This window comes from Peromyscus leucopus, chromosome 2 (genome assembly GCF_004664715.2).
Source record: "Peromyscus leucopus breed LL Stock chromosome 2, UCI_PerLeu_2.1, whole genome shotgun sequence".
Taxonomy (NCBI): domain Eukaryota; kingdom Metazoa; phylum Chordata; class Mammalia; order Rodentia; family Cricetidae; genus Peromyscus; species Peromyscus leucopus.
Window position 1 is genome coordinate 83,501,489 of NC_051064.1, and position 25,770 is coordinate 83,527,258.

A 25,770-nucleotide genomic window follows, 5' to 3' on the forward strand; every position below is an offset into this window, starting at 1 on the left:
ATAATAATGGCATTAATGCAATCACCATTATACTTTTTATAGTAGTTTCTATCACCCCAAAGGGAGAAATATCACATAAACTTGAAGCAGACTTTTGCTTTGGAGGGGAACTTAGACACGATCTCATGCAATGGTTCTCACCATGAACACTGTGACCAGCATCCAGCATCTTTTTTGAAATGTATTAGAAATGCAGTATTTTAGGCATCAGCCTAATCTACAGAATCATTAACTCTATCAGCAAGCAACCTATGCTATATAAACTTTAGCTGGCCCTGATACATCATGAAACAACCATCTTGCCAAACTGGAAACTTCTGTAGATGGGAAAACAAGGAAAGCAGGAAAGGTGAACTGCTCAAGACTGAAATAAAACTTCTCAATCTCAGATTCAGCACTCTGCTTGTGTTGGGTTCTGATGTGCTTAAGGAGTGATTACTGTTTGCTTAGCCCCTTGGTCATTTCCATATGCTCTTTATTAATCTACTTCAATGAATTTCATTTATATAATTTAATAACTAGCCCAATCATTTCCTTTCCTCCAGGCTCTTGGCTCACTACACTACAGTTCAAGGCACTTGGCAACTCTCTTGGAATCCATACTCTTTTGTGGCATTAGGGTGCTTATTCCATAGGAACTAGATGCTTTATTATACAGTTGAACTATTAAATGAACAAATGAGATATAGATATGAAACAAAGTGATTTTGTTCCTTTAAAAGCTAAGTCAAATGCTTTGGAAAGGCTTTGTTAATGTGTGCCCAGTCATCCCTCCAAGAAGTGTGGATTAATTAGGTGAAGATGAAAACACTGCAGAAATTGGAAACGTTGATAAAGTTGTAGAAGGATTCTAAACTTGAGTTGCTTCAAATCCTTCACGCTTGTGGTTAATTTAAATATACCCAATCTGCTCATTATAGCTTATACTTCCCACAAAATCTTGACTGTAAATTTAAAAAATGATGACTCTAAATATAATTATGTATTTGAAGTTACTAATAATTGTATACATTTTTAAGGGTGATTTGTTTTAACCTGGGTTATCTTTACATGACGCACATTTGGCTCATAGAGCAAAGATTCTTCTGCCTACCACTATTGTTCCAGTCTCTTCTCTTTGCAGGCCATGCCACACTATTTCATGTCCAACAATAAAGCCCTGCACTCCACACAGTTTAGTTGTAATAAACACTAATTATTTTAACACACACACACAGTTAATTAAGAGTTACTAACTGATTTTTCAAATTAGTCACTAGTTTCTATGGCTCTTATTTCATATAAGCCAAGATATGCAGGCTACAGTGGATAGTCTTATATGACAGCATTTCCTGCAGTCTTTAAAGATTTCCAATGAGGAAAATAGTGTTTCATGATTGACTACACATCAGAAGGGCATTCTTGGAGGTTCACAACATAAACCAGTATTTTATCAGACATGGAGATCTTCTTGTAAAGAAATCACTTATTTTTACCCCTATTTATTCAAGTATAGAAATTGTATATTTCCACTCAGCTTTATTAAGAAGTCAGAATTTAATGTGTACATAAATTGATGAAGTATTCTGGATGCTTGAGTGACTTGCTTTCTTTTTCACATTTGTTGTTGTTGTTTCATAGATTTTCTCCCACTTCTTCGAAGAGTCAGACAGGGTGTAAAAATTATTGATCAGATTATATATGCCAATGATTGGTTGGGAAACAGTGTTTGGATCTGAAAATTTGACACGTTTTTTTTTTTTTTATCTCTCCTTTCTTTCAAATTGGGTAGCAAACCATTCTTGATACAGCTCTTCTCTTACAGAATAAAAGCAGACACATTTTAGCAGGCATGGTAGTGCAAAATAGAGGATGTTAGATAACAGGGAATGGTGGGAGGAGTTTCCATAACTGACCACACAAATTCAGCATTTAACTTAAAAATAAAAGTGCTGAATTAAAAAAAAAAAAAGTGTCTGTAAGCCAAATGTTGCCAAGGACAGTTTTAGGTATAAGCTCTGCATAGATGGAGGTGGTTTCAATACACTGAGATTATTTTAAAATTCATGTCTTTGGGTTTAATTTAAAAAAGTAGTGTAAGTATCAAATTATAGAAGCACAGAAAATCTAACTTAGAAGCACCCCACCTGGAGTCAAGAAATTGGTAATTTGTTCTCTTTATGTTAAACATGGCCATGGAAGGGGGCGCTCACCCAAGATAAGACTGTTTGGGTAATTCAAATCTCAAATGCTGAATGGCAATTATGTAATGAGCTTCTTTAAAAAACAGAAAATGAATTGCCATTTAGCAAGCACTGCAGGAAATGTTGATAATTGAAGTGGGGTAATACATGCTTGGGGACTCATAGTCCCTCAATTTTGAATATGCTCAAAAACATCCAAACTAGAAAAGTTTAAAAAAACATCCCTCTTGGAATGTAGGGTCCCCACCACAAAAAAAAAACAAAAAAACACCGGTCAGGATATAATTTGATATAGTAGTAGCTCAGATGGATGGGAGCTTCTTGGATCACGGCCAAACTGTGAAGTGGCGAAGCTTTACCTGGACCTATTGAGTAGGTGATAATTCCACAGTGTTACTTGAAGCTGACTGTGCAGAGGCAGGGAGAGACCTCAGAAAAGTTATCACGATGCCTTGGGAATTGGCAGACCTTTCTACATTTGAATGCCAGAGATTTACTCTGCAAATGATTTTCATGCAGAATCATCATCTCGGATTTTTATACATGTTTATTCTAAGCCTTCAGGAAACACAAACATAAGAATGAAGGTACCCACACACCCATGGCTTATAGCTGGAATGCGTCCTCAGAGCTTCTTACCGAATTCTGGAAAGGTTTTGCTAAGCTGGGAGCTTTACTATTGTACTTTACAAACCAATAAGTTGGAGTTTAATTGAACCAAGATAACAAGTGTATTTCAGGCTCGAGCACATAAGAGAAAATAGTCTGAAACCAGGTCAATCATTTTCTGACACACAAAAGAGGGATGAAATGTTAACCACAGTTTATAAAGAATTTTTGTGGTTTATAACATGATTGGTTCTGGGTTTTCAGATGGAAGGAGTGATGTGGCTCTAGGCTGAGTAAGATTCCCAGCTCAATTGATTAGAATCAGAGTTAGATAAAGATTGGAAATGTGTGTGTGTTTTTTTTAAAAGATGTATGGCATAACTGACCACCTAGGAATTCAAGGTCAGGTTGAAGTTGTTTCTCCAGCAAAACAAAATGTCTTATTCATGGCTTCCATAAAATGAAACTTCACAACCATTCTGATCATCAAAGTAGACAAGCAATTAAGCTACTATATTTCATCGAGTTTTCCTCATAAAGAGCATGCCACTGGCAACTAACTAGGCTGTTGTCTATTTCCCTAAAGAAAAGAGAAGTTCAGGTGACTGACCTAACAAGATCATGCAGTGTGGGGAGTCTAATACCTTATTTTTCTACACATGCAATTACATTTCTTATCCTAAAAGCCAAGTCACAGACATTGTGAGATGATGTTATTTTTATTAGGGCACTGGAAATTATAGCTTTAAGGTCCAGGACCTTTTATCACTTTACATTTAAAAATTCCCTACTGTACATGAACTTCTCTTGGAAGCATTTGATTTTTATTATGGTTACTGATCATGTGAGTCAGCCTATATCCGGAGATATAGTTCTATTCTGGACATACTGAAATGTAACAACCCTGATTCTTAGAGTGAAATTTACAGGAAACAACTATAAGGAATCAAGGTTACATGTGTTATGCATATATCCCTTGTATTCATGATATTCACTCTGAATTTCGTTATAAAATGATTGTGTATTTTAAAACACACCAATTGGTATTTATGTATGAGGTAGGCTAAATCTTAAAAATAAATTCTCCTCTGTGAACATAAAGGGTTTTTGCCCTTTTAGCCCTGTTCTTTATTATTAGAGACCACAGTAGTAGGTTCAAAATCACAGTGAGTGATGGGGATTTAGCTGAGTAGCAGAGACAGTACAGAGTGCTGGCCTAACATGCATGCGATCCTGGGTTTGATGTGCAGCATGGTAAAAAAAAAAAAAAATAAAAAATAAAATGAAATCATAGAGAGAACAAGGCCTCCTTACTCAAATCTCTCACAAACAGAACTTGGGAAGAGCACATATCTGAATGGGAAAAACAAACCAGGTGTCCAGTGGTCAGGCAAGAGTCTAAAGGAAGATGAGAAGGCCTTTTCTTCTGCAGGTGAACACACGTCCTAAGGTGACAAAGGAACCTGCCTTGTGGGGTTTGGGGGAAGCTGATCCTCTGCTCTATCCCTGTAAGGTAAATTCATGCTGCATTCAAGAAGGATGCAGATAGAAGGGTAAGGAGGCATGAGGAAGCAATTCATGCCACAGGTGCCTCAGAAGCTGACACGTACAGGAGGGAACAGTGGTTTAGTAGTCATGAAGCGCTCCTCACCCTGATAGGTCCTGAATCCCAAAAGAAGCATTTTCTTTTTTATTTCCTTACTTCGTCATCTGTTGGTCTTCAGCACAGAGCCTACTTACATATTCAGGCTTTTTTCTTTTTCTTTTTCTTTTTTTTTCTTTTCTCCTCCTCCTTCTCCTCCTCCTCCTCATCTTCCTCCTCCTCCTCTTCTTCTTCTTCTTTTTGAGACAGGGTTTCACTATGTAACAGTGCTAGATGTCCTTGGACTCATATTGTAGACCTTGAACTCACAGAGATCCACCTGCCTCTGCCTCCCAAGTGCTGAAATTAAACATGTGCACCAACATGCCCAGTCTTTCCCTCCCTTATTTCTGCAGGGGTTTCTACTGACTCTGCAGTCCTTTCTTTCATTTTAGCAACCAGAATTCCGTGCTGAGGCTGTACTTTGTAAACACACTGGTACCTTGTTGGTGCTACCTATTAAGGCAAAGGACTTAAAAATACTTGCTAAGTATTTGTTTGTTTCAATGAAAACCTTCAGGTTTTTGCTCAGCTAGATGAGGCAGTATAAGTATGTGAAAGAAATAAAAGCACCCCAGAAGATGCCATGTTCAGAATCAAATGTGTGCAAGAACAAGAAATAAAAGAAATCCAAGTCAGCATGTCTGAATGGCTATAACTGTAATGTATCCTCAATAAAATGGGGGGGAGGGGGAGAGGTCGTTTATATAATGGTAAAAATACAGGGGCAGATTCTTATCTGTTTTTTGTGTAACACAAAATGAGGATTTGGCACATGGCTTCCTATTGGACAATGCAGCATACACACAGTGCTTATTTTGGTTCCAATGGAAAAATACTATTGACAAATGTCTTTCTTCCCTCCCAACTTTATTCAATAGAGGAGGTAACAACAGCATCTGTTGCACTTGGCTGGAGCCTACGATGAGGAAATTGTGGCTAATGAGCCTCCCAGGCATATGGACACTAAAAGCTCATGCTCAGGCCATGGCACAGCTAAGTTAGCACTCCGGTGGGAGTGGTAGATACACCAGGCAGTCACTGCACATCAAAGCAAGGCTGCCAAGATAGCATTCATAGTCATTTCTAATGGCCTGGAGCAGTTTCCACAATAATGGCTCTAGGGATGATTACAAAGCAGGATGTGCTTGTCTGTCACATCCTTTCCATCTCCTTCTGGCACCACTCTACCATGTTTCCTTCCATAGCCATCCAGACAACCAGGTGCCCTGACCACCCAGGTGCCCAATACATTCAGCCTGTGGCCACCCACCAATCCTTCTTACCATTAGTCACGGTCTTGAAGACCTGGGATACTTAATTGGCTTCAATGCATCCAAATTATATACTTCAACCATCTTAGTATAACTCATCATAACAGCTCTCATTACATGTGTGCTTTCTGGCTATTTTCTTAATGCATCTGTGAAGAAGTCGCGGGACTCTTTAATCAAATTAATCTGGGAAAAAATGTAAAAGAGCATAATGATGTACTGGGAATGATGCACATTGTAGGCTAATGGAGACTTGCCTGGACATGGATAAGCTGTTAGGTTTGTTGTGATTCATTTTGTTTTTCATTTCTGAAATTATAACAAACAAACAGTCCTTGCCCCCCAAAAACAAAAGCAGGAAGAGAGTGGGGTGGGTGATATGTCAGATTCACTGTGAATAATCATATTACTAGGTTTTTATCTGAAAAAAAAAAGGCCCACCAGCCTGGGAATTTCTGAATTACAAGAAGATGCACAGGAAATCTTTTTCAAATGGATTGAGAGAGGACACGAGTTAGTATCACACTTTTCCCCCTCTCCACAAGGTGACATATCTAGGGGTTAAAATCAGATAGTAGTTAGGAAGCAAATTAAACAGAGGTTTTTGTTGTTTTTGCTTTTGTTTTTTACTGATGTCATATGCCAGCAAATGAACACTGTTTGGAATAAGCTTAGGATTCTGTTCCCCTCATCCAACCATGAAGGAAAGTCATGTTACCTTAGATTGATCCGAGTGCAGAGAAGGGCCCGGGAGCTCAGCAGATAAAGGTCAACAGTATAGAACTTAAGGGTAGAAACAATTTGATTACAAATTGCACCCCTGCCCCCGCCCCGACAGCTGCAATCTGTTTCTCTGCTGTTTGAATCTGGCCAGAGCCTAACTTGCCAGAACAAAGGATCTTGGGAGCCTCAGCTACTAGTTCCTGCCTTTCTGTTGCCTTTACTACCAAAATGAAAGGCAGGGTCGCTCAGACTTCAGACCCTCCCAACTTACTGCCAAGGACAGTGAGCTCAGGGGAGAGGAGCAGAAAGCCTGTGCCCTACACCAAAGCAGCCTGCAGAGCAGTGAGACATATGCTGGGTTGTCAGCCTCCAGCCTTTGGTTGATGTCTGCAGTCAGCAGTGGTTAACAGACAGGAATGGCTTTCGTTTCAAAAAGATTGCCAAGTCCTAAGGCACATAGCTGTACCAGAAACAAAAATATGGTTCTAATTTTGAAAATATAATTCAATACTCAAAACCAACCCAAACCAAAACAAAAAACAAAGTAAAAAACATAGTTTCTCGAAATGTCTGTAATTCCCAACATCTTCTTTCAGAAGTTTAAAGGATTCTGAGAAAGTTGTTTAGTCCTGATCTTCATGATGAAGAGACTCAGTTGATTCCTGCCTAGCCCCTCAGACCCATCTCGATCCTCTTTATACTCTGATGCTAAAAACCATGGGCTCTGAATATCACTGTGCCCTGAGGAGAGACATAACTGTTGACTTTTTCTTGATGGACTGAAGGGCATATGGAAGGAGGGGGAGAAGTACTGAGGAAGCAGGATAGGAAGAGAACTATTTCTGCCTCTTTCACGAAAGTTTTGGACAATATAAATTAAAAGTGTTCCTGTATTTCAGGAGAAACAGTGTTAGTAAAATTCTGTCATTCGAAAATAGTGAACTGTCCAGAAATATATTCTCCCCACATCCAAGGTGAGAGATTTCAAGAGCCTTAGAACTTGGGGCAGGGTTTGAGAGTATGATTATCTTTCCGTCTATTCATCATGTCTGTTATTGTTGGCTGTTTCTAAACAATGAAAAAGGGAAAAGTCTCTAAGTCATACACCACATACTGCACTCCTGGGGCCTATTGTTTTGAACTACCAAAATGCTGGCTGTCATACAAAGCATGAAGACAAAGCAAGGCAACTGAAGTCCTGGCAAAAAAGACCTGCATTTATCACCTACAAAGCACATGGCCCTTAAAGGAAGCCACCTTGGGGGGCTGAAGATTGATTGCAGCAATTCTGCCATGGTGCAAAAATATTTCTGGAACTCTTTCTTGGCAGAAAACAGCCTATGGCCTGAACCTTTGAATTCACTAATGGTGGGACATCTTTGTCCTTAAGGGTGACTTTTTTTTTTTTGTGACAAGAAGTATCAAGAACTTGGTTTGTGTGCTAAAGTACTGTTGAGTGATGGGTCAAGTCTTCTCCTGACTATGCACTAGAAGGCAATTATGAAAGCAGATCTCATAAGGACTTCTCCAAATATTTAGAAGAAAGATGCCACTCATGGAACTTTGTAGAAAGTGAAAGCTTTCAGAATTCATACATTACCTTAAATATGGAAGTTGTTTCTTAGCTAGAGGTGATTTTTGCCTGGCAGAGCACATTTGGCAATGTTGGAGAACATTTTTGATAGTCATAATTGGGGAGAGGTATATTACTCTCATCTAGTGGGCAAAGGTGAAGGATGTGTTGAATACCTGTCACTGTATAGGAAAGCTTTCACAACAACAGTCATGAGATCTGCTGTGCTGGAGTTGGGATAACTGGTCTTATAGTAACAATCCATCCTACTGGGTAGCTTTTATAGCAGAATACAATCATTACTACGTCTGTGAAGTGTTACATGGTCTGCCAATACAGATGGATGTATATTTTTTAATACAGTTTCTAAATCACAAATTATTTAGAACTCCACTTTACGTCCTGGAAATAAAAAACTATTAACAGTCAATAGTTATTTTATGTAGTGCTAAGATAAAATTATTATAAAAATCAGTAACTACAAGCACTTAGTTATTTTTTATTTAATTTTTGTTGCTGTTGTTGTTTGATTTTTTTTTTTTTTTTTTTTTTTTTTGAGACTACATAACCCTGGCTGGCCTGGAACTTGCTAGCCTGGCCTCAAATTCACAAAGGTCTACCTGTTTCTGCCTCATGACTGTACCACCTTTCCAACAGAATTTCTACTTTGCTAGGTGGTGAGAAAACTACTCTACCTCGAACACTTTCTTCACTTTGACTTTTATACTTTGACTCTGTGTGTGTGTGTGTGTGTGTGTGTGTGTGTGTGTGTGTGTGTGTGTGTGAGAGAGAGAGAGAGAGAGAGAGAGAGAGAGAGAGAGAGAGAAGAGGAGAGGGAGAGGAGAGAGAGAGTAAGCAATTCCTTTTAATGCAGTCTTTTGGCAAAATTATATTCTCATAAAAATATGCAATCAATATTGAGAACACAAATTCTTGCTTTGCGTCACCATGTTGCCCATGTTACTTAATTTATTTTAAACATGTGAGTTTTATGCAGAAATATTGTTATGTTAATAATAGAGCCTGGCATCCCAGGTTCCATAGAATATAATTAACATGCTCCATCTACCTTCTTATCTAGAGATGACGGTATTTTTAACACCCCAGGCTAACTTCCATTCCTTCATTTATACATGGAAACAAATTTTCCTGGTTTATGGAAAATCTCATTCTATTCTTTCAGCTTGTAAATATCAGAAAACTATCACATTTGGTAAAAATATGGTCTCTTCCCAGAAGAAAGATTTGAATGGAACACTAGGAAGAAAAAGAATGGAGCTCAGAATGTTTTTAAATACATGACTCAAGTTTTAACAGCACTAGTAGCTTCTTTGGGTCACAAGGTATTTTATATGCAATATTTACAAAAGCAGTGGATTTTGAAAAGGCTATTTTCCTCAATACAGTTCTTTTTAGTGATAGAGAGTTACACAGTGAATAAGACCTAAGTAGTTTCTTGGCTTTGTTGTACTATGCAAAGTTGAAAACTAATATGAAGACTGGCTTTTAGGATTCATTCCAACACCAAATGTGTGATTTTTAAAAATGCATGTGTACATACATGTGTACATTTTCACATGTGTATGAGTGGGTGCACATGTGTATGCAGGTGTATATATGTAAGTGTATATGGAGTCCAGAGGACAACTTCAAAGTAGTCCTCAGAAATGCTGTCTGTCTCCTTTGAGATATGGCCTCTCAGCGGCCGGCAGCTTACCAATTAGGCTAGATTGGCTGATCAGAAAGCTCCAGAGATCCTCTTGTGTCTACATCCTCCCCTTTGGAACTCCAAGTTTGTACTACCAAGTCCTCCTAGAGCCACCAAGCCCAACACATTCCTGTGGATTCTGGGAACTGAACACATATCTTCATGTTTACAAGTTAAGCACTTTATCAATTGAGCTATCCATCATGTGACTTTTAAACTTGACTATCCTTAGTGGCCTATTTATATTTCTAAGACATTATTAATGTTCATCTGGTCTCAGACTTATCTAGTTTTGAAGCCGGAATTTGGATTGAACTGACAATATCAAAGATTTGCATGACCTTCAGGAGGTGTGTTTCTTTTTAACCTTAAGATAGTTTCATTTAAAAGACAAGTTCAAGGGTGTTGAGCCATTTCTCTTCCTAATTATTGATAAAATGAATATATATTTCTTATGAAGAAAATCTATTGTTCTGTTATCAAAATATGTAACTAAAGACTACCATGGCTCAAACTTTTATAATTGATTCAATGAAATTATAGTTTCATCTCAACTTATTCATTTCTAACAAGAACCAACTACTCAAGGGAAAGAGGTTCTTACAGTCTTTTTATACAAGAAAACAGAATTTATAGAATATGCTTGGAGTTTTAAAAAATTACTTTTATGCATATAACCATCTGAAACCAGCTTTCTTTGTACAGGGCCATGAAAGTAAGGATAGAAAGTTCAGACTTCATCTTGAAGGAACTTAAAACTCCAGTATGAGTTCCATGTGTCCTTATCAGCATCATTTTGAGAATCTAATGCTTTTCAAGTTTCCATAAGAACAAACTGATGCTATAAGTAGTATTCTCTATTCAAACCATTAAAATGTTCTCTATTACTGAGAAAAAACCTTGTGAATTACTATTGTAGAAAATATTAAGAATATTTGTAAAGTAGTCTATTAACTATTTGGATACATATTAACATCTGAATATTAACATTGCAGTAGTAGTTCAGTTCTTCTTGAATTTTCATATCTAGAGTTTTATACATGTGTACAGATACCCGTACTATACTAATATATTAATAATTTATCATTGTCTTACACTTTTAAATCATTTCATGACATTCCATTCCATCATCACAAAGTTTTTAATGCTGTGAACAGTGCTGCTATAGTTGACAGAGAAAGGAAAATTCAATAAATTTCCCCCAAACACAAAACTGGTGAGGGATGAATAGCCATTGTCTAAAGACAGACATCATTCTGAAGAACAGCTATTTCCAGTACCTCTTCCTGCATGTGGGGCACCAGGTATTCATATATTCATAGTTTCTCTTTCTTTTTCTATGGTGGTATTTTATTTGTACTGAAATGTAATTTTCATTGTATGTTAATAAATAAAGTTGCCCGGGGGTCAGAGCTATTAGAGCCATAGCAAGAGCATGGTGGTGGTGGTGGCGGCGGCGGCGGCAGAGGCGGAGGCGGTGGCGGCGGCAACGACGGCACACACCTTTAATCCCAGCACTTAGTAGAAGAGCTAGGTAGATCTCTGTGTGTTCAGGGATACAGCCAGCATTGGAGACATATGCCTTTAAGACCTGGAGGGTGGTACTTACAGGCAGTGACGAGGAAGTCATGTGTTTGGGTTTACAACCAATGAGAAGGCAGAACAGAAAGACTATTTAAAGACAGACACACAGGAAGTAGCTCTCTTTTGGGAAGCTAGGAGCACTGCAGGAGGTAAGATTTTAGCTCTGAGCTCTGACCTCTTGGCTTTCTCTTTTACATAGGTTCTGTGTTTTTTATTTTAATAAGACGGTTGGTTACATCTACATTTTTCTTTCTCTCCTCTCTTTCTTCCTCCCTCCCTCCATCCCTCCCCCTCTCTCTCTCCCTTCCTTCCCTCCCTCTCTCCCTTCCTTCCCCCTCTCGCTTTCTCTTTCTCCTCCTCCTCATTGGCTTGCTAACATCACCTTTGTAAACTTGTTTTTATCCTAGCATTGTAACTCATTTCTAAAAATTGGTATAATTTCTGTTTACTCAATGGCTTTCCCTCTCTTACTTCTGGCCCACCCATTAGCAAGCAGAGCCACTGGTAGAATGTGAATTTTTTGGCTATCCCCAGACTTCTCTTAGATTCTCCTCCACTCTCCCTGTTGGTTTGTTTGGTTTGTAGGAGTTAGTCTGAGTTATCACTACTCCTTTTGTACATAGAAAAGCATATCTGAGCATACCATAAGAGAAACCCAAACAGGAAGTTCAGTGTTGACAGCCAAGAACACTTTGTGACTTTGTGCTACATGATCATGGAGAACAGTTCCACTTAGTGACTTCATGACTACGTCTTTCTGTGTGGTATTTAGTGCTTACAGACAGGTTTAAGCTAACTCTCCTTCATTTCAAGCCAACTAAAGAGAGCATTTTCATTGAAATGACGTGAACTTGCTGTTCATGGCACCTTCATACAAACATGCTGTCACCGTTGGCTCTCAGTCATCACTCTCCCTAAAGCACTTTGCCACCTCGCTTCTTATGTCACTAACTTACAGCAATGGAAGGGCATCTTTAGAAAAAAATGTTTTAAAAATTATTTATTAGTATTATGAGGTGGGGGTGCATGAGCCATAGGGGGTATCTGGAGGTCAGAGGACAGCTTTGAGGTACCTTCCACCTTTATGTGGGTTCTAGGGATTGAACTCAGCTTGGACGGCAAGTTTGGGAGCCCCAAGATGGTGTTACATTTTAAATGCAATGCAAATCATAAAATCATAATGCTGTTGTTCAATAGAAACTTCCTAATTACTTTTCCCTAACTTTGTTCTTGTTACTTTACATGTATAGTTCTCTCTATCTCTCTCTCTCTCTCTCTCTCTCTCTCTCTCTCTCTCTCTCTCTCTCTCTCTCTTTACGTGTGGGCTGTGTGTGTGTGTGTGTGTTTATTTGTGTGTGTGCAGGTGCATGTGTGTGAGGTCTGCTTCTTTTTGCCACAAGGCCTATAAGATCAGCAGTTCTCCTTTGAGGCCAAATTTCCTGCTTCTCCATCTGAAAATGATTTGCGTAGTGCCCATATGATCTTTATAACTGAGTTTAGCTTGTAGCAACTGCGGATGGCATGTAACCAGTTACACTAGCTATTCAAAACTTATGACAACTGACATGCAGTTCTTAGACGCCCCTCTCCTGTTTGTGAAGGAGCTAGAACCAGTTAACAAGGCTTGTAGTTGAGTGGAGCGATACAGCCAGCTTACTAATGCTCAAATCTTGCAGTTTCTCACCTACACTTCTTTTAGCCCAGCATGAAAATGTTAGGAATATCAAAAAAAAAAAAAGTAATACACTAAGGGTCTTTGGAATGATAAGATGTCAACCAGAAACACTAGTTAGTTCTATTATCGGCTTCTATTGGGAGTGATGCTATCCCATTCGAAACTCTGCATGCCATTGTGTAGCAGTTGCCTTTGTAGGGTGGACAGGCAGGTGAGTTTTACAGGATTAATTCTGCTCTACTCCACAAATGACCCTGTTTTGAGGGTCATTCTATTACACTATAACTTGTACTCTAAATGATGCTGTTAATTTATGATATAATTTATATTTATTCAAGTAATTATGAAATATAATTATATTTCTTAGCTTATAATAAGAAGGTTCATAATGTACTTTTCTTGTCTTTTTATTACAAACATCCACTTTAATTTGGTTCCCTTGTTCAAGAAGACATATTTGAATTACTCGGAGTATAAAGAACTATTGTGAAATTACATGAGCATATTCATGTACTGTCACAGAAGAGCATATGTCCAATGATAGAGAACATATAGAGTCTAACTATGCATCTTGAATACTTTATTAATGGAGATATTTGAGAGGAACACGGGCATCTGGAAAAGATAAGCTGAATATTAAAATGTATGAACACTTACACATACAGACACTGTGTGATTATATAGTGGATTATAGTCAGAGCTGAGTAAAGGTATAAATTATACATTTCAAGAGATATACAATTCATCATTCAATGTACATAATAAAACTTATTCCAAATTGTATGTCTTATATAAAATACATTTAAAAAATCTAGAGTGTATTTTTTGTATGTGAACTGATATTAATAATGGATAAAATGCATCTATCTTTACACTAAAACATCCTCCATGAATGCTTGGATGACTGCAGCATTAAGTTCTTCCCTTTTTTTACTATATAATAAAAATGTAATATCAATCCAACCCACAAGAGCCTGCTGAAAAGTCCATAAAAATAATTTTAAAGAACCCTTTTCCATAAAGAAAGTAAAATTTAACCCTAGTGATAAGTTAACACTTAATATTTTCTGTTTTGTTTATGGTCACATACACACTTAATTTGGTGCTTAATATTTATCTTTGCACCAAAGAGAAGGCAGTGTGTGGGGTGGGGTGGTGGTTGGGAGGGCTCATACTGTAACCAGAGGCACTATGCCTTTCTTTCAACTCTTTCCTCCTGATCTTAGTACAGGTCTCAATTAGAAGAGCCACTTGAATGAAGGGGTTTATATCTCCCAGTATCAACATGCTGCAAAGAGAACATTCAACACAGAATAATTTGTACTTCTGTTTCCACCTCTGGTCCTTTTGCCTGCAAATAAAGCAAATGCCCTCCATGGTCCTTACCTGCAGTGCACGACCATTGGCCCTGCATCAGGAGGGTTACAGGTTTTGACTCTTCGTAAGAAAGCTAGGAAAGGTGTGGGATGCTCTGGAACCCCGTGATCAGGCCAGGCGGTGAACTGGAATTGTCTCACTTCTCTCTTCTCACTGGAACCATTCTGTGACACAGGAATACTGTTTCAGATGCTGCTTTCTAACCTTAGGTGGTAAGGATGTGTAACACTAAAACGTGCTGTCTCAATTCTTTCCTCTTAGGTTATAGCCTTTGAAGACACACTACCTGGAGACCCAAGCCCTGAGCTATTGGTAAATGACCAGTATTGGCTCAGGCAAGTAAGCTTTCATGTGAGAAGCACTCTGCCATCCGGCTGCAACCATCAGGACTGTGCTCTTGTGTATTTATAAGAAGAATTAGTTCTTCCATTTTGGGGAAACTATCTTCAGTGGATAGGTTTCATAGTTACCGATTAAAAACACTAGTCCAGGAGAAAAGGGGCTTAATGATAATTAAAGAATGATTTTATTCTTCTCTGTTGTCAGTGGGACCAAGATTTAGGTAAAAGCTTAAGGGATTTGGCTTCTTTAAATAATGGGAATAATAGGGCAGGAGAACAAAGACAAAGAACAAACCTTGTAAAGTGCAAACGTTCTGACACAGTATGTGGCCAGCTCCACAGTATCCAGCAGCGTCACCTGGACCAGCCCATGAGTTTCAGTGCCTCTGCTGGGCCAATACTGGTCACACTTCACCTACAGAAAGAAGTGACACATTCAGGCCAGATGCTCATCAACTCTTCTCTTAGCTTCCCTTTGAGTTGCTATTGAAAGAAAACAGCTTTTCTGCATTTCATTTTATGTTGATCTGTTTCTGGCATGCATTCTTGTTATCCCAAAATATGTAAATTACTGCTCTGATGCCAATATAAACCACATTTTAAAAACTGGTAGGAATATTAAGCAGTAACAGATTCAATTTTCTGGGAGAAAAATAAGTTGCAGATTGTTGCCGAATAAAATAAGGAGAGAGATATTTGAAATTTTAGAGTACTTGGGGAAAACACATTTGTTATTTGGTAGACACTATGATTCACATCAGAAAGATTATACTTAGACATTTAAACTACATGGCTAGGTAGTGTTCACTTATCAAGATTTTAACAGCACACACTATTCCACAATGAACTCTCACAATTTACAAATAAGCTTGTTTAAAGAAAACAAGAAATAATTTGAAAAATCTATCAAAGTGCAATGCACAGCATAATAAGTGTTATTTAAAATACAAGATAAATGGTATTTGTATGCAAAGCAAATGAAATCTGTAGCATCTATGGGGATAATCTATCTGCTCTTTAAGTATGGTTTTGGAGGGTCACTATAACAGTGTGGTTTAAACAGCACAACTCATTTAAGATAAATGACCTACTATTTCCATGTGGAGTGGAACAAGCCATTGTAAGAACTACTCAACCCAATTAGTTTAAATGTTACAAAGAATTATTCCAACTCTGCAGTAAGCCTCAGATTTACTGCATTGTCCACTGTGTAGCAAAATGCCCAATAAAAAAGGACAAAGGCATTATATTTTCTAGTGAGGTCATAGGTCAGAAAATATTTAGCCTTTCTGCCATAGAGAAAAGAAAAGTGGAAGTGTTACTTCACTGTAACCAAATGAAATACATCTCTTCAGGTGAAGGAGGAATACTCGTGCATGTCAGAAGCTCGTCCTTTATTTGCAAAGGGAAGAACAAAAAGTATGGTTTTTGAACTACACAAAGGAAATAGGCATTGTTCTCATAGATGCTAGAAGATTTTGGTCTAGTGAACAGAATTATTAGATAATTATTTGCTTTTCAGCTTAATGAAATACTGGCAACATTCCGTGAAAGACACTGCAGTCTGGTTTGCATTGAGTCTATGTCCTCTGGCACTGAGGCTGTTTCTGCATAGATACCAGTCCTTCTAAAAAGGGACAGTTTTCATCCACTAGATGATTTCATTAACAAGAGAAAGTAGGAAGACAATTTTACTCTGTATTTATCTATTTAGGATGCAGAAATTGAATTCACAGGTTGATTCCACTACCTTTCTCTCAACTATGAGACCACACAAATCATCTCCTTGACTAAACAAACAAAACAAAAGGAGTTAAAATTCAGATAAAAAATGAGTTGCAATAGTATTAACATACTTATTATGTTTTCTACATTCACAGAATAATCTAGTGTTTTTATCTCAATCACAGGCTGCAAATCAAAGAAAAAGCATAAAAGAAAGTTGGTCCTTCAAGGACACTATTGATAAGCATGGGTTGAAGACCTCCATATATTCTCTGGCCATTTGTTAAACCCACACCATACCTGGAAAATTTTCCAAAGTGCTAGTTGAAAGGAACCAAGCTACTTAAGAAACAATAATTCATATGGTAAAAGCACATAAAAATCAGGCCAAAGACTTTTTTTTTTAAACCATGAAAAAGACATCAAGTTGATGTCTTGCTGCAGTGGATAAAATAACTTTGTAGGCTCATACTATGGATGTGTACATATATTGTATCAGTGTGGGTAAGAGGCTTCCTCTAATCTCAAATGTGTGCAATGGCAGCAATACATTCCATTGCTGGTCCTCTCTCACACACATGAAGGCCTTCCCTTTTGACTCATTTTCGGTGTGGTCAGCACCAATTTCATCCAGATTCATGGTGTGAAGAGATGACATATAGTGATAAATAATACTTTAAGGTTTTCATTTTTAGCCCTATATTACACAAATATTTTCAATTCTAATCTCGGAGTATGATGTATGAGATTATGAGAAAATAAGTATTTCAGAGAGATTTACTATTTCTTGTTTATTTTAAGGATTTTTGGGTACACCAGTTATTTTTGAAATATTTCTTTCCTTTTTTTTATATTATAATTGCATTATCCCCCCCAATTTCTGTCCTTTCCTTCAGACTCTTCTATATATCCCTCCTCATTCTCTTTCAAATTCTGGGACTCTTTTTCATTTATCATTGTTACACCCATATGTGTACATGCACATTTTTTTTAAATACATAAATATACCTGCTTGGTCAGTATAATGTTACTTGTATACATGTTTTCAGAGCTGACTACCACCCAAACTTCAGATATAAGGGTAGTTTCACCCCTTCTAAAGGAAACTTCTCCTTGTAATAGATGGAGAATATTTACAGAAAGCCACAACCAATCCAAATGCAGAGTTGGAAACCTTGATCCAATGGATACATCTACAACAAAACTCCCAAACCTAAGGTTCAATGATCATTGCAGATGAAGGGATGGAAAGATTGTAAGAGGATCAGGAAAGTTTCTGTGAGACTGTGTCTCCTAGCAATGTCAGAAGCTACATCCATAAGGACTCACCAACATAACTACCTAAATAAGAACTGAACAAGGACAATAGCAGTAGACATGGTAAAGTGGACCAGGGAAAACCCCTGAGGCCTCAACCCTACATGAAAAGCTCCAGGCAACTAAGGAATGCTGACCTGCTGACTGGGGGAAAAACAGCCTTCACTAGGGAAGAGAACACAAATTGATTAATCATTAAGTTATTAATTTGAGATACCTCATTTTTATATGTAGGCACACAGTGCTTTCCTCTTAGGACCTTAGGACTGCCTTTAATGTGCTCCATAGATTTTAGTATGTTGGGTTTTCATTTTCATTTAATTCTAGGAATTTTAAATTTTCCCCTCTGATTTCTTCCTTCCCCAATTATTCAGCAGTGTGTTCTTTAGTTTCCATATACTTGCATATTTGAGTGGTTTGTATAACTGTTGGTATCCAGCTTTATTCCTTTGTGATCAGAAAGAATACAGGATGCCATTTCAATATTTTATTTCTTCTTGAGAATTGCTCTGTGTCTTAATATGTAGTCTAGTTTGAAGCAAGTTTATGAGCTGATGAGAAGAATATACATACTTTATTGTTTGGATGGATTATTCTGTAGATATCTATTAGGTTTATTTGATTCATGATGTCATTTTTTAACTCTAGAGACTTACAGGTTTAGTTTTACGTCCCCCAAACTAATGAAACTCTAGATTATAGAGAACCTACAAAAATGAAATCAAGATGAAACAAATAAAAAGATCTGTACATCCAATGACAGAGAAGGAGTAATTAAAAATTCCCTAACCAAAATACAAAATAAACAAATAAAAAAAAAATCCCCACGCATTGAGTGCAGAGGATATACACATTCAGTACAGAATACTACCAGACTGTCAAAGAACTAATATCAGCACTGCTCAAACTATTTCACAAAATAGAATTAAAAAAAAAAAAAAAAACCTTTCCAAATTCCTTTTACAACATGAGTGTTATCCTGATAGTAAACCCAAGCAAAGAACCACACAAAGACCCTCTCCTAGCCAAGAAGTTATTTGACATTGCTAAAAGACAATCAATTTTCTCCAATGGAGTGACCGATACTTTAGAATAGACCTCATGCTCAGGAGTAGCTGTCAAATGTATATTAGAGTTCATGGTTTTGTTTGTTTATCTTGTTTTTTTTTTTTTTTTTTTTTTTTCCTAGACAGGGTTTCTCTGTGTAGCTTTGCGCCTTTCCTGGAACTCACTTGGTAGCCCAGGCTGGACTCGAACTCACAGAGATCCACCTGGCTCTGCCTCCCAAGTGCTGGGATTAAAGGCATGCGCCACCACCGCCCGGCTTATGTTTACCTTGTTTTTATGAGAGAGAACTAATATGAAGTTGAGTGGGTAGGGAGGTAGGGGAAGACTATGATCAAAATAAATTATGTATAATTCTCATAAGATACATATGTTTCAAGAAAAGCAGTTTCCTGCTGAGTGTGGTGGTGGTGGTACATGCCTTCAATATTAACACTCAGGTTGCAGAGGCAAATTTTCGTGAGTTTGAGGCCTGACTAAGCTACAAATCGAGATCCATGGAAAGTAAAGCTGGTCAGTGAGACACTACCTCAATACCTCACACCCCCAAAAAATCAATCAAGGTAATCATACAACAAGCACCATCATAAAATATATAACTGCAGGTTCTAGAAAATACTGAGTAATTTTATCCAATAAAACTAAAAATTTTCATATTTGGAAACAAAAAGAAAACACACAGTTGAGTTGATGGACTATTCTGAGTGTGATAACTCAGACCCAGAAAGACAAACATCACATATTTTCTCTCACTGTGGATGTTAGCTTCAAAGCTTGAAATCTTTTTTTTTTTTTTTTTTTTTTTGTTTTTCGTGACAGGGTTGCCATTCCTGGAGCTCACTCTGTAGACCAGGCTTGCCTCGAACTCACAGAGATCCGCCTAGCTCTGCCTCCCGAATGCTGGGATTAAAGGCGTGTGCCACGACCTCCAGGCAGCTTCAGATCTTCAAATATGTGTATTTCATTTGGAATACCCATAGAGTTAAGGAAGTCAGTAAGGGGCCATTGGAGTAGGTAAGGGAGTGCTTTAAAGGAAGGACATAAAAATGCAGTGGTTTGAAGAGTTGAAGGGGAATAATGGAATATAAAGGGTTAACTCGGAATAAGGAGGGGAGGGGAGGGAAGAGGAGGAAATATTGGGAGGGATAAATAACATTAATGGCCTTTCAAAATCATATGGAAAACTACTACTGCAGAAGCTTCCTAACACACATAGATAAAATTGAATTGCCATTAATGGGGTAATACTGTTCTTACTAGATACTACAGACTAACAAATAAAATCCCATATTTTGAATCTGTTCCCATTGACACCCAAACATTATAAGCTACTGTCAATGCTAGTGATTATCCACCAGAACTCGTTGGTAAGACACTATTGCTGAAGGTACCACATACTTGAGTCACTGAGGGTCAAACTATTACTCACTTGGAAGTTCCTTCCCTACTGATTAGCTTTCATAGTACTAAAAGGTGATATGTATGCTACTAGAGGAAAAAAATTAATCATCAGTCTTATCAAGGTGTGAACCCTGAGACCTACAACAATGATCGTACCGGTAAAACATGGTCATTGCTGTAATAAGAGCATTAGCATCATAGGAGTAACCAATCATTTCTGATTGTATTTAAGTCCTGCTCCACAAGATGAAACCCATACTTGGCACCACTATTGGGCCAAGAACCTATTGGCTAGACAGGTATATAATGTAACTGAATAGAATAACAGAATGTGCTATTATTATTCTGCTAAGTCGACATAGTATTAAACCAATTCCTAATGATATTATAGATTAATGCATCAGAGAAGTTTCTATTTGCAGCAGATGGTGATTAATATAGAGACTCATAACTGGCCAGGGTACAGAGAATAAGAGAGACAGAAATGCTCAACCCTAAATTGGAAATTCATACCCCTGCCCCATCATCTACACTCAAATCTCAGGTATTGTCTTGAAAGAGGTGGGTGGAAGGATCCTGACAGCAAGATACAGAAGAGGGCTGTAAGAAAACACTGTCTTCTGGTGATAGCAGGGTTACCCACACTAATTCATAGTGGTTATGACAGCATGCATAAGACCAGTGGAGACTCAAGTCAAACCAAGTCCTAGGGAGGTAGGCACAAAGTCCCACTGCTAGCCAAGGAGCTACTGCCAATGGAGAACTGCCGGGAGAGGGAGAGTTCATTTTCTCTAGATGTATAGCCCATGCTAAGTCAACCACATACTCTGGAATATGTTGTCAGCACAAACTGGACTTGATGGGTTAAACAAACTGGACTTGATGGGTTAAAAAAAAAAGACAGAAACTATAAGGAAGGGCTGGATCTGGGAGGACCTGGGGGAAGAGTAGGTAAAAATGATCAAAACGTATACAAAACTCTCAAAGAAATACTGAAGCTATTTCAATAAAGAAAAAAAAAAAGATTTAAGATATAATCTGGAAGGGAAAGGGTTTTGAGGAGGGCCATTAAAGGTAAGCTACTTCCTCAAGCAAAAGAATGAGATCTCTGGTGCCAGGTAGAAATATGACATTCTAAACTGTCTCAGTGGTTGTAAAATTACAATATCATACCACTTTTCCATCACCTTAATAGTTAATCACATTGACCAGCTCATAACCTAGATATGACATTAACTGGAGGAAAGTTCATATACCTGAAGAGATGGTTGGAATAATTTTCTCCTTTATTGATTCCCCAGGGTCCAAGGGGGCTTTACTATGTTCAGCGTGGGATATTAGGGAAAAAAAAAATCTATGTACATTATATTCTTTTGTCTGTTAATTTTATTCCTCTAAGACAAAATTACATCAATTCAACTATAGTTCCACCAGTCATTCAAGGCAGGAAAACTCTAGACTTGAGAAGCTCTATATCTGTCTACTTTATTTCTCTGGGATGAAATCCTGTCTCCATAACTGCAGTTCCGTCCAGCTCCTTAGCTCATAGTCCAGCTAACGACTAACTCCTATGCTTTCAGCCTCATCTTCATCCTCTGTATCCTCTTTCTCCATCTCTGATACTCTCTACTCCTGGCACTCAGAAAACTTTATTCATCTGCTTACCCTCTAAGGAACCTCTGTTGTCCTCTCTTCTCTCTCGCCATGCTGTTCAGAAAATACCTGCCTTTTCTTTCCCTGGGCACCCCATTCCCTACCTCCTCAGGTATGTTCTTTTATCTCTCACCTTGATATGTAAAAACCTCTTTTGTTCTCAGTCAAAGTGCTCTGGAGAACCACTAGGCCTCCTCAAGGCCAGGGAATGGTTTGAGCTTCATTAACACAGGAAACAAAGCTATGGTCTCCTGCCAGCTTGTCTCCTAAGCTCAGCAGGGCAGTTTGTAACTTAGTAGGTTCAGCAGGTCTGGGGAGCTGAACTGTTTACCAATTGGTCTGGGCACGCACGGATTTCATAGCAGAAGACAGCTGGAATATCAAAGGCTGGGTAACACCAAATATTCATAATAAATGGCTTTGCCTTTTGACAGACCCTTGGCTGGTCAAAGTTCAGCTTTAATACACAGCTGAATCTCTATGATATATTCTTGCAGCCTGCAAGACTCTTTAACGAGGTAAGTACACCTGAGAAGCCTCTCCCTTGATAGCTGATTCCAGAGCCTGTTTACATTTATGAGCTCTAACTCAAAAAAGTGTAACTTTTCTTTTTTTCCCTTTATGTTTCTTCTTTGAATATCAACCCAAATCCTAATCATGTTTGCCCTGACTCTCTAGACATACTCTCAATCTTTCTCTAAAGATTCCTGCTGCTGTCTTTTTATGTAGCTGCTCACAGATTTCTCTGTTGCTCAAAATCCACTGTCTTCTGCTTTCTTCTCCATCTCCCTCCACTAAGGAGCAGCTGAGACCTACAGCTTGCCTGCCTCTGCTGTTTTTCTCTTAATCTCTAATAAAACCATCCTCAAATTTCAAAACAACAAATATCATTTAAATACATTCAAAACAAAACCTGTTGTTAGGCATATGTGGCAGGCCTCGGTACAATCAAGGGGTCGGAGAACTCAGCTTTGTAGAAAGACTCTCCTTCTAGGTCATGGTCACTTCTGTACAGCTTGTCTTAGAAGTGGCACACTGCCATACCCAATAAAGGTAGGAAACTTTATAAACAGGGATGTTGTGGCTGAGATTGGCTTATTTTTAAATTGTCCATTACTTTATGAAAACAAAATCTGCTCTTTCAATTTACTAAGGACTTACTAAATTTGGCACATCTGATGTTTACTGGTAACCAAACAGTTCCTCCCCAGATTTCTAGCATTCCTTCTCTGACACGTATTTTTTGCAGGGTACTTTGAGAAGCAAATCTAAGGCCAGAGAATGACTTAAAGTAGCCAGGCAGTAATTTTGAGACATTGTAACTTGCTAAAAGTAACTATCAATCCATATTGAGCAATGGTGGTTATAGTAGCTATTAGGATTAGGATTTTCTATTAGGAGTAGACAGCAAGTAGAGAAGCATTAGATAAAATAAATCAAAGTCACTTTGTACTCTACTTTAAATCCTCATTCAATAATAGGACCTGAAATTTTAAAAAAAGGTTTAGATAAGTATGGTACATTTTTAGTGGATAGAGAAATTACATTCTGAGCTGTTAACTTTTACAAGTTACAATAACTTCTGGTACTATGTTAATACCAGATTGGTTAATATTTTTCTCAACAACTCTGTTATTTTTCAGCAAATGTTATTCTTTGTATTCAACTATTACATTTGGCCATAGAGTTTCCCAAGTTGCAAAGTTTGTATACTTTCCATTTTCACTTATTCTTTACTGACCACTCTTCAGTGACGATTAAGGGGCCATCATAAATATGAACTGAATAAATTCAAATCAGCAGACACTAATGCCTCTCACATTTACAATCATAAAGCTAAAAACTATTCCCTAGATAATCCAAATTATATGTCATAAAACAGCTTACCAGTTCATGAAACATTCAAAAATTTTCTGAATAATTTGTCAAGTTTTAAAAGTTGTTCTTTTGATATACCTGCTAGCTAATGATGCAGAAGGCTGGCTCTGAACTTTGCCAATGCTTATATTCTTCATTAGATAGTTACCACAGCTCAGGCTCAGGCACATTGTTATAAGCAAAAGATAACTCTGTGACATTAATACCACTTAGATATTAACATTTCCCACAGAGTTGCTGGGTCCTTGGAGTACTGATCTCATCACTAGTCACTCTCATGGAACAAGTGGGTGTCCAAATAGCCCTATACCCAATTTTGTCTCTGGTCTGACCATAGTCTTTGAACTAGCTCCATTCAAGTATCACAATTACCGAGCTGTTCCATTAGCTGACTTAGTACTTCTATGCAAGAATACTTTCTGTCGAACAGCCAACAGAGAGGGCATTCCAAAGCTGTGTATGAACTTCATGTTAAGTGAACATTGTAATACCTCAGTAAAACCCCCAACTCTATCCCCTACAGACAAAGAGAAGCTTAAACCAGGATTCGTAAGTGTAGATAAGAACTTAGACCCCTTTTCCCCAGGTGGCTGTATCTGCTACAGGGACTTTGGAAAACACAGTCAGGATATTTGACCAAAAGACTAAAAAGGGAGGCGGGTTAAAATAAATTATATGGTCTGTGCCTTTAAGAACTAGCCTCACAAAGAAAGGGGAGCACTCCTTCCAACCTCCCTGTTGTGAGTGAGAGATTTGGAGAGCCTCCCTTGAGGCTTGTAAACTTAGAAAACACCTTACTTTTGCATTCTGTACCTAAAGTCTCCAGTGGCAGCTTTGGGGACGTGATCTAGGCACAAGACCCTCACTCTATTGTCTCCAAAAGGGGGCCTTAGACAAAGATATCTCAATATAGATAGACCCAGGCCAGTTTCAAGTCCCCAGAAATGATGGCGCCAGCCCCAGGAACAAAAGAACAGAGTCAGGATGTCTGATGGTAACCAATTAACCACGAGATGCCCCTCTCCAGAGATAACCTGACCAGACCCGGGAGAGGAGTTGTAAAACTCCTGACAGGGCAAACAGATAAGCTAGAATAAGATAAATTCTAGGCCCGGGAAAAACTGGACCAATCAAGGATGGACCCATACTAACCCCCTCCCCTCTAAGAAATTTTATGGGTTTTGCCTATAAAAACTAACTTCCCCAAGAAAGAGTAACTCTTCTCTGCCTCACTTGAGTTGAGTTCCCTGTCATGACTTGTAACAGATAAACCTTGCTTTTGCATTCTGGTATGCTCGTCCTTGGTGGTCTCTCTGGGGGTTACGATCTGGGCACAACAAACATCATCCATGCTAATATCATAGTGACAGAAAACAGAAGAAACATAAATATACTGTACCCTAAATACTTGACAACAGGGAGATTACTTTACAGTGCATAAAAACTAAGAAGTAACCTAACCCAGTCTAGGAGTACTAGACATGAATGTGGTGACAGGAAGGTTTACACAGCCACTGGGAACTAATTGCTTATCACCTTCTCCAGTGCAGAGTTTTACATGTATTGTCATGTTTCTAAATGGCTTTACACTAACTCGGGGCCTGAATCTGTAGGCTGGCATTGTTAACAGTGAAGATGTCAGGGGAAAAGAAATGTGGACTTCGGTAAGCTAACCAGTATCCAGAACTGGTCAGATTCTTTCTCTTTTATCTGACACTGACATGAGAAAATCAAGAGTGTGGAACTTGCTAGATAATGCCCCAGACATCCCTTAGGTTGCCAACGTGAGCCTCACACCTTTTGTTGCCAGGGTCCCATTTATACTAACTATCCAGCACTTTCAAAACAATCCCATACATCATATAGACTCCAGAGGCAATGTTTGTGCTTCTGTTCCCAAAGTTGCTTAAGGAAAAAAGCAGTTTCTGTTGCCTTAGATAGGCAGGGTTTGGGCTACGGTTTGAGAAATTAAATGTTCAAGGCCTTTGGCGCTTCCAGTTCTATCTGGAAGAAGACACAGACCTGGCATTTGGAAAGCATTT

The 25,770-nt window shown here is 38.2% G+C and overlaps 1 protein-coding gene across 50 annotated transcripts in view; it reads right to left on the reverse strand.

Moving 5' to 3' along the window:
* Ptprd (protein tyrosine phosphatase receptor type D) overlaps positions 1-25,770 on the reverse strand; it is a 2,272,674-nt gene that overhangs the window by 32,121 nt on the left and 2,214,783 nt on the right. For all 50 annotated transcript variants that reach the window (XM_037203364.1, XM_037203377.1, XM_037203376.1 and 47 more), the window contains 2 exons: positions 14,985-15,104; positions 14,358-14,512 (listed from right to left, as the gene is read on the reverse strand). In XM_037203364.1, coding sequence (XP_037059259.1) covers positions 14,358-14,512; positions 14,985-15,104 — 275 coding nt within the window. The remainder of the gene's footprint in view (positions 1-14,357; positions 14,513-14,984; positions 15,105-25,770) is intronic.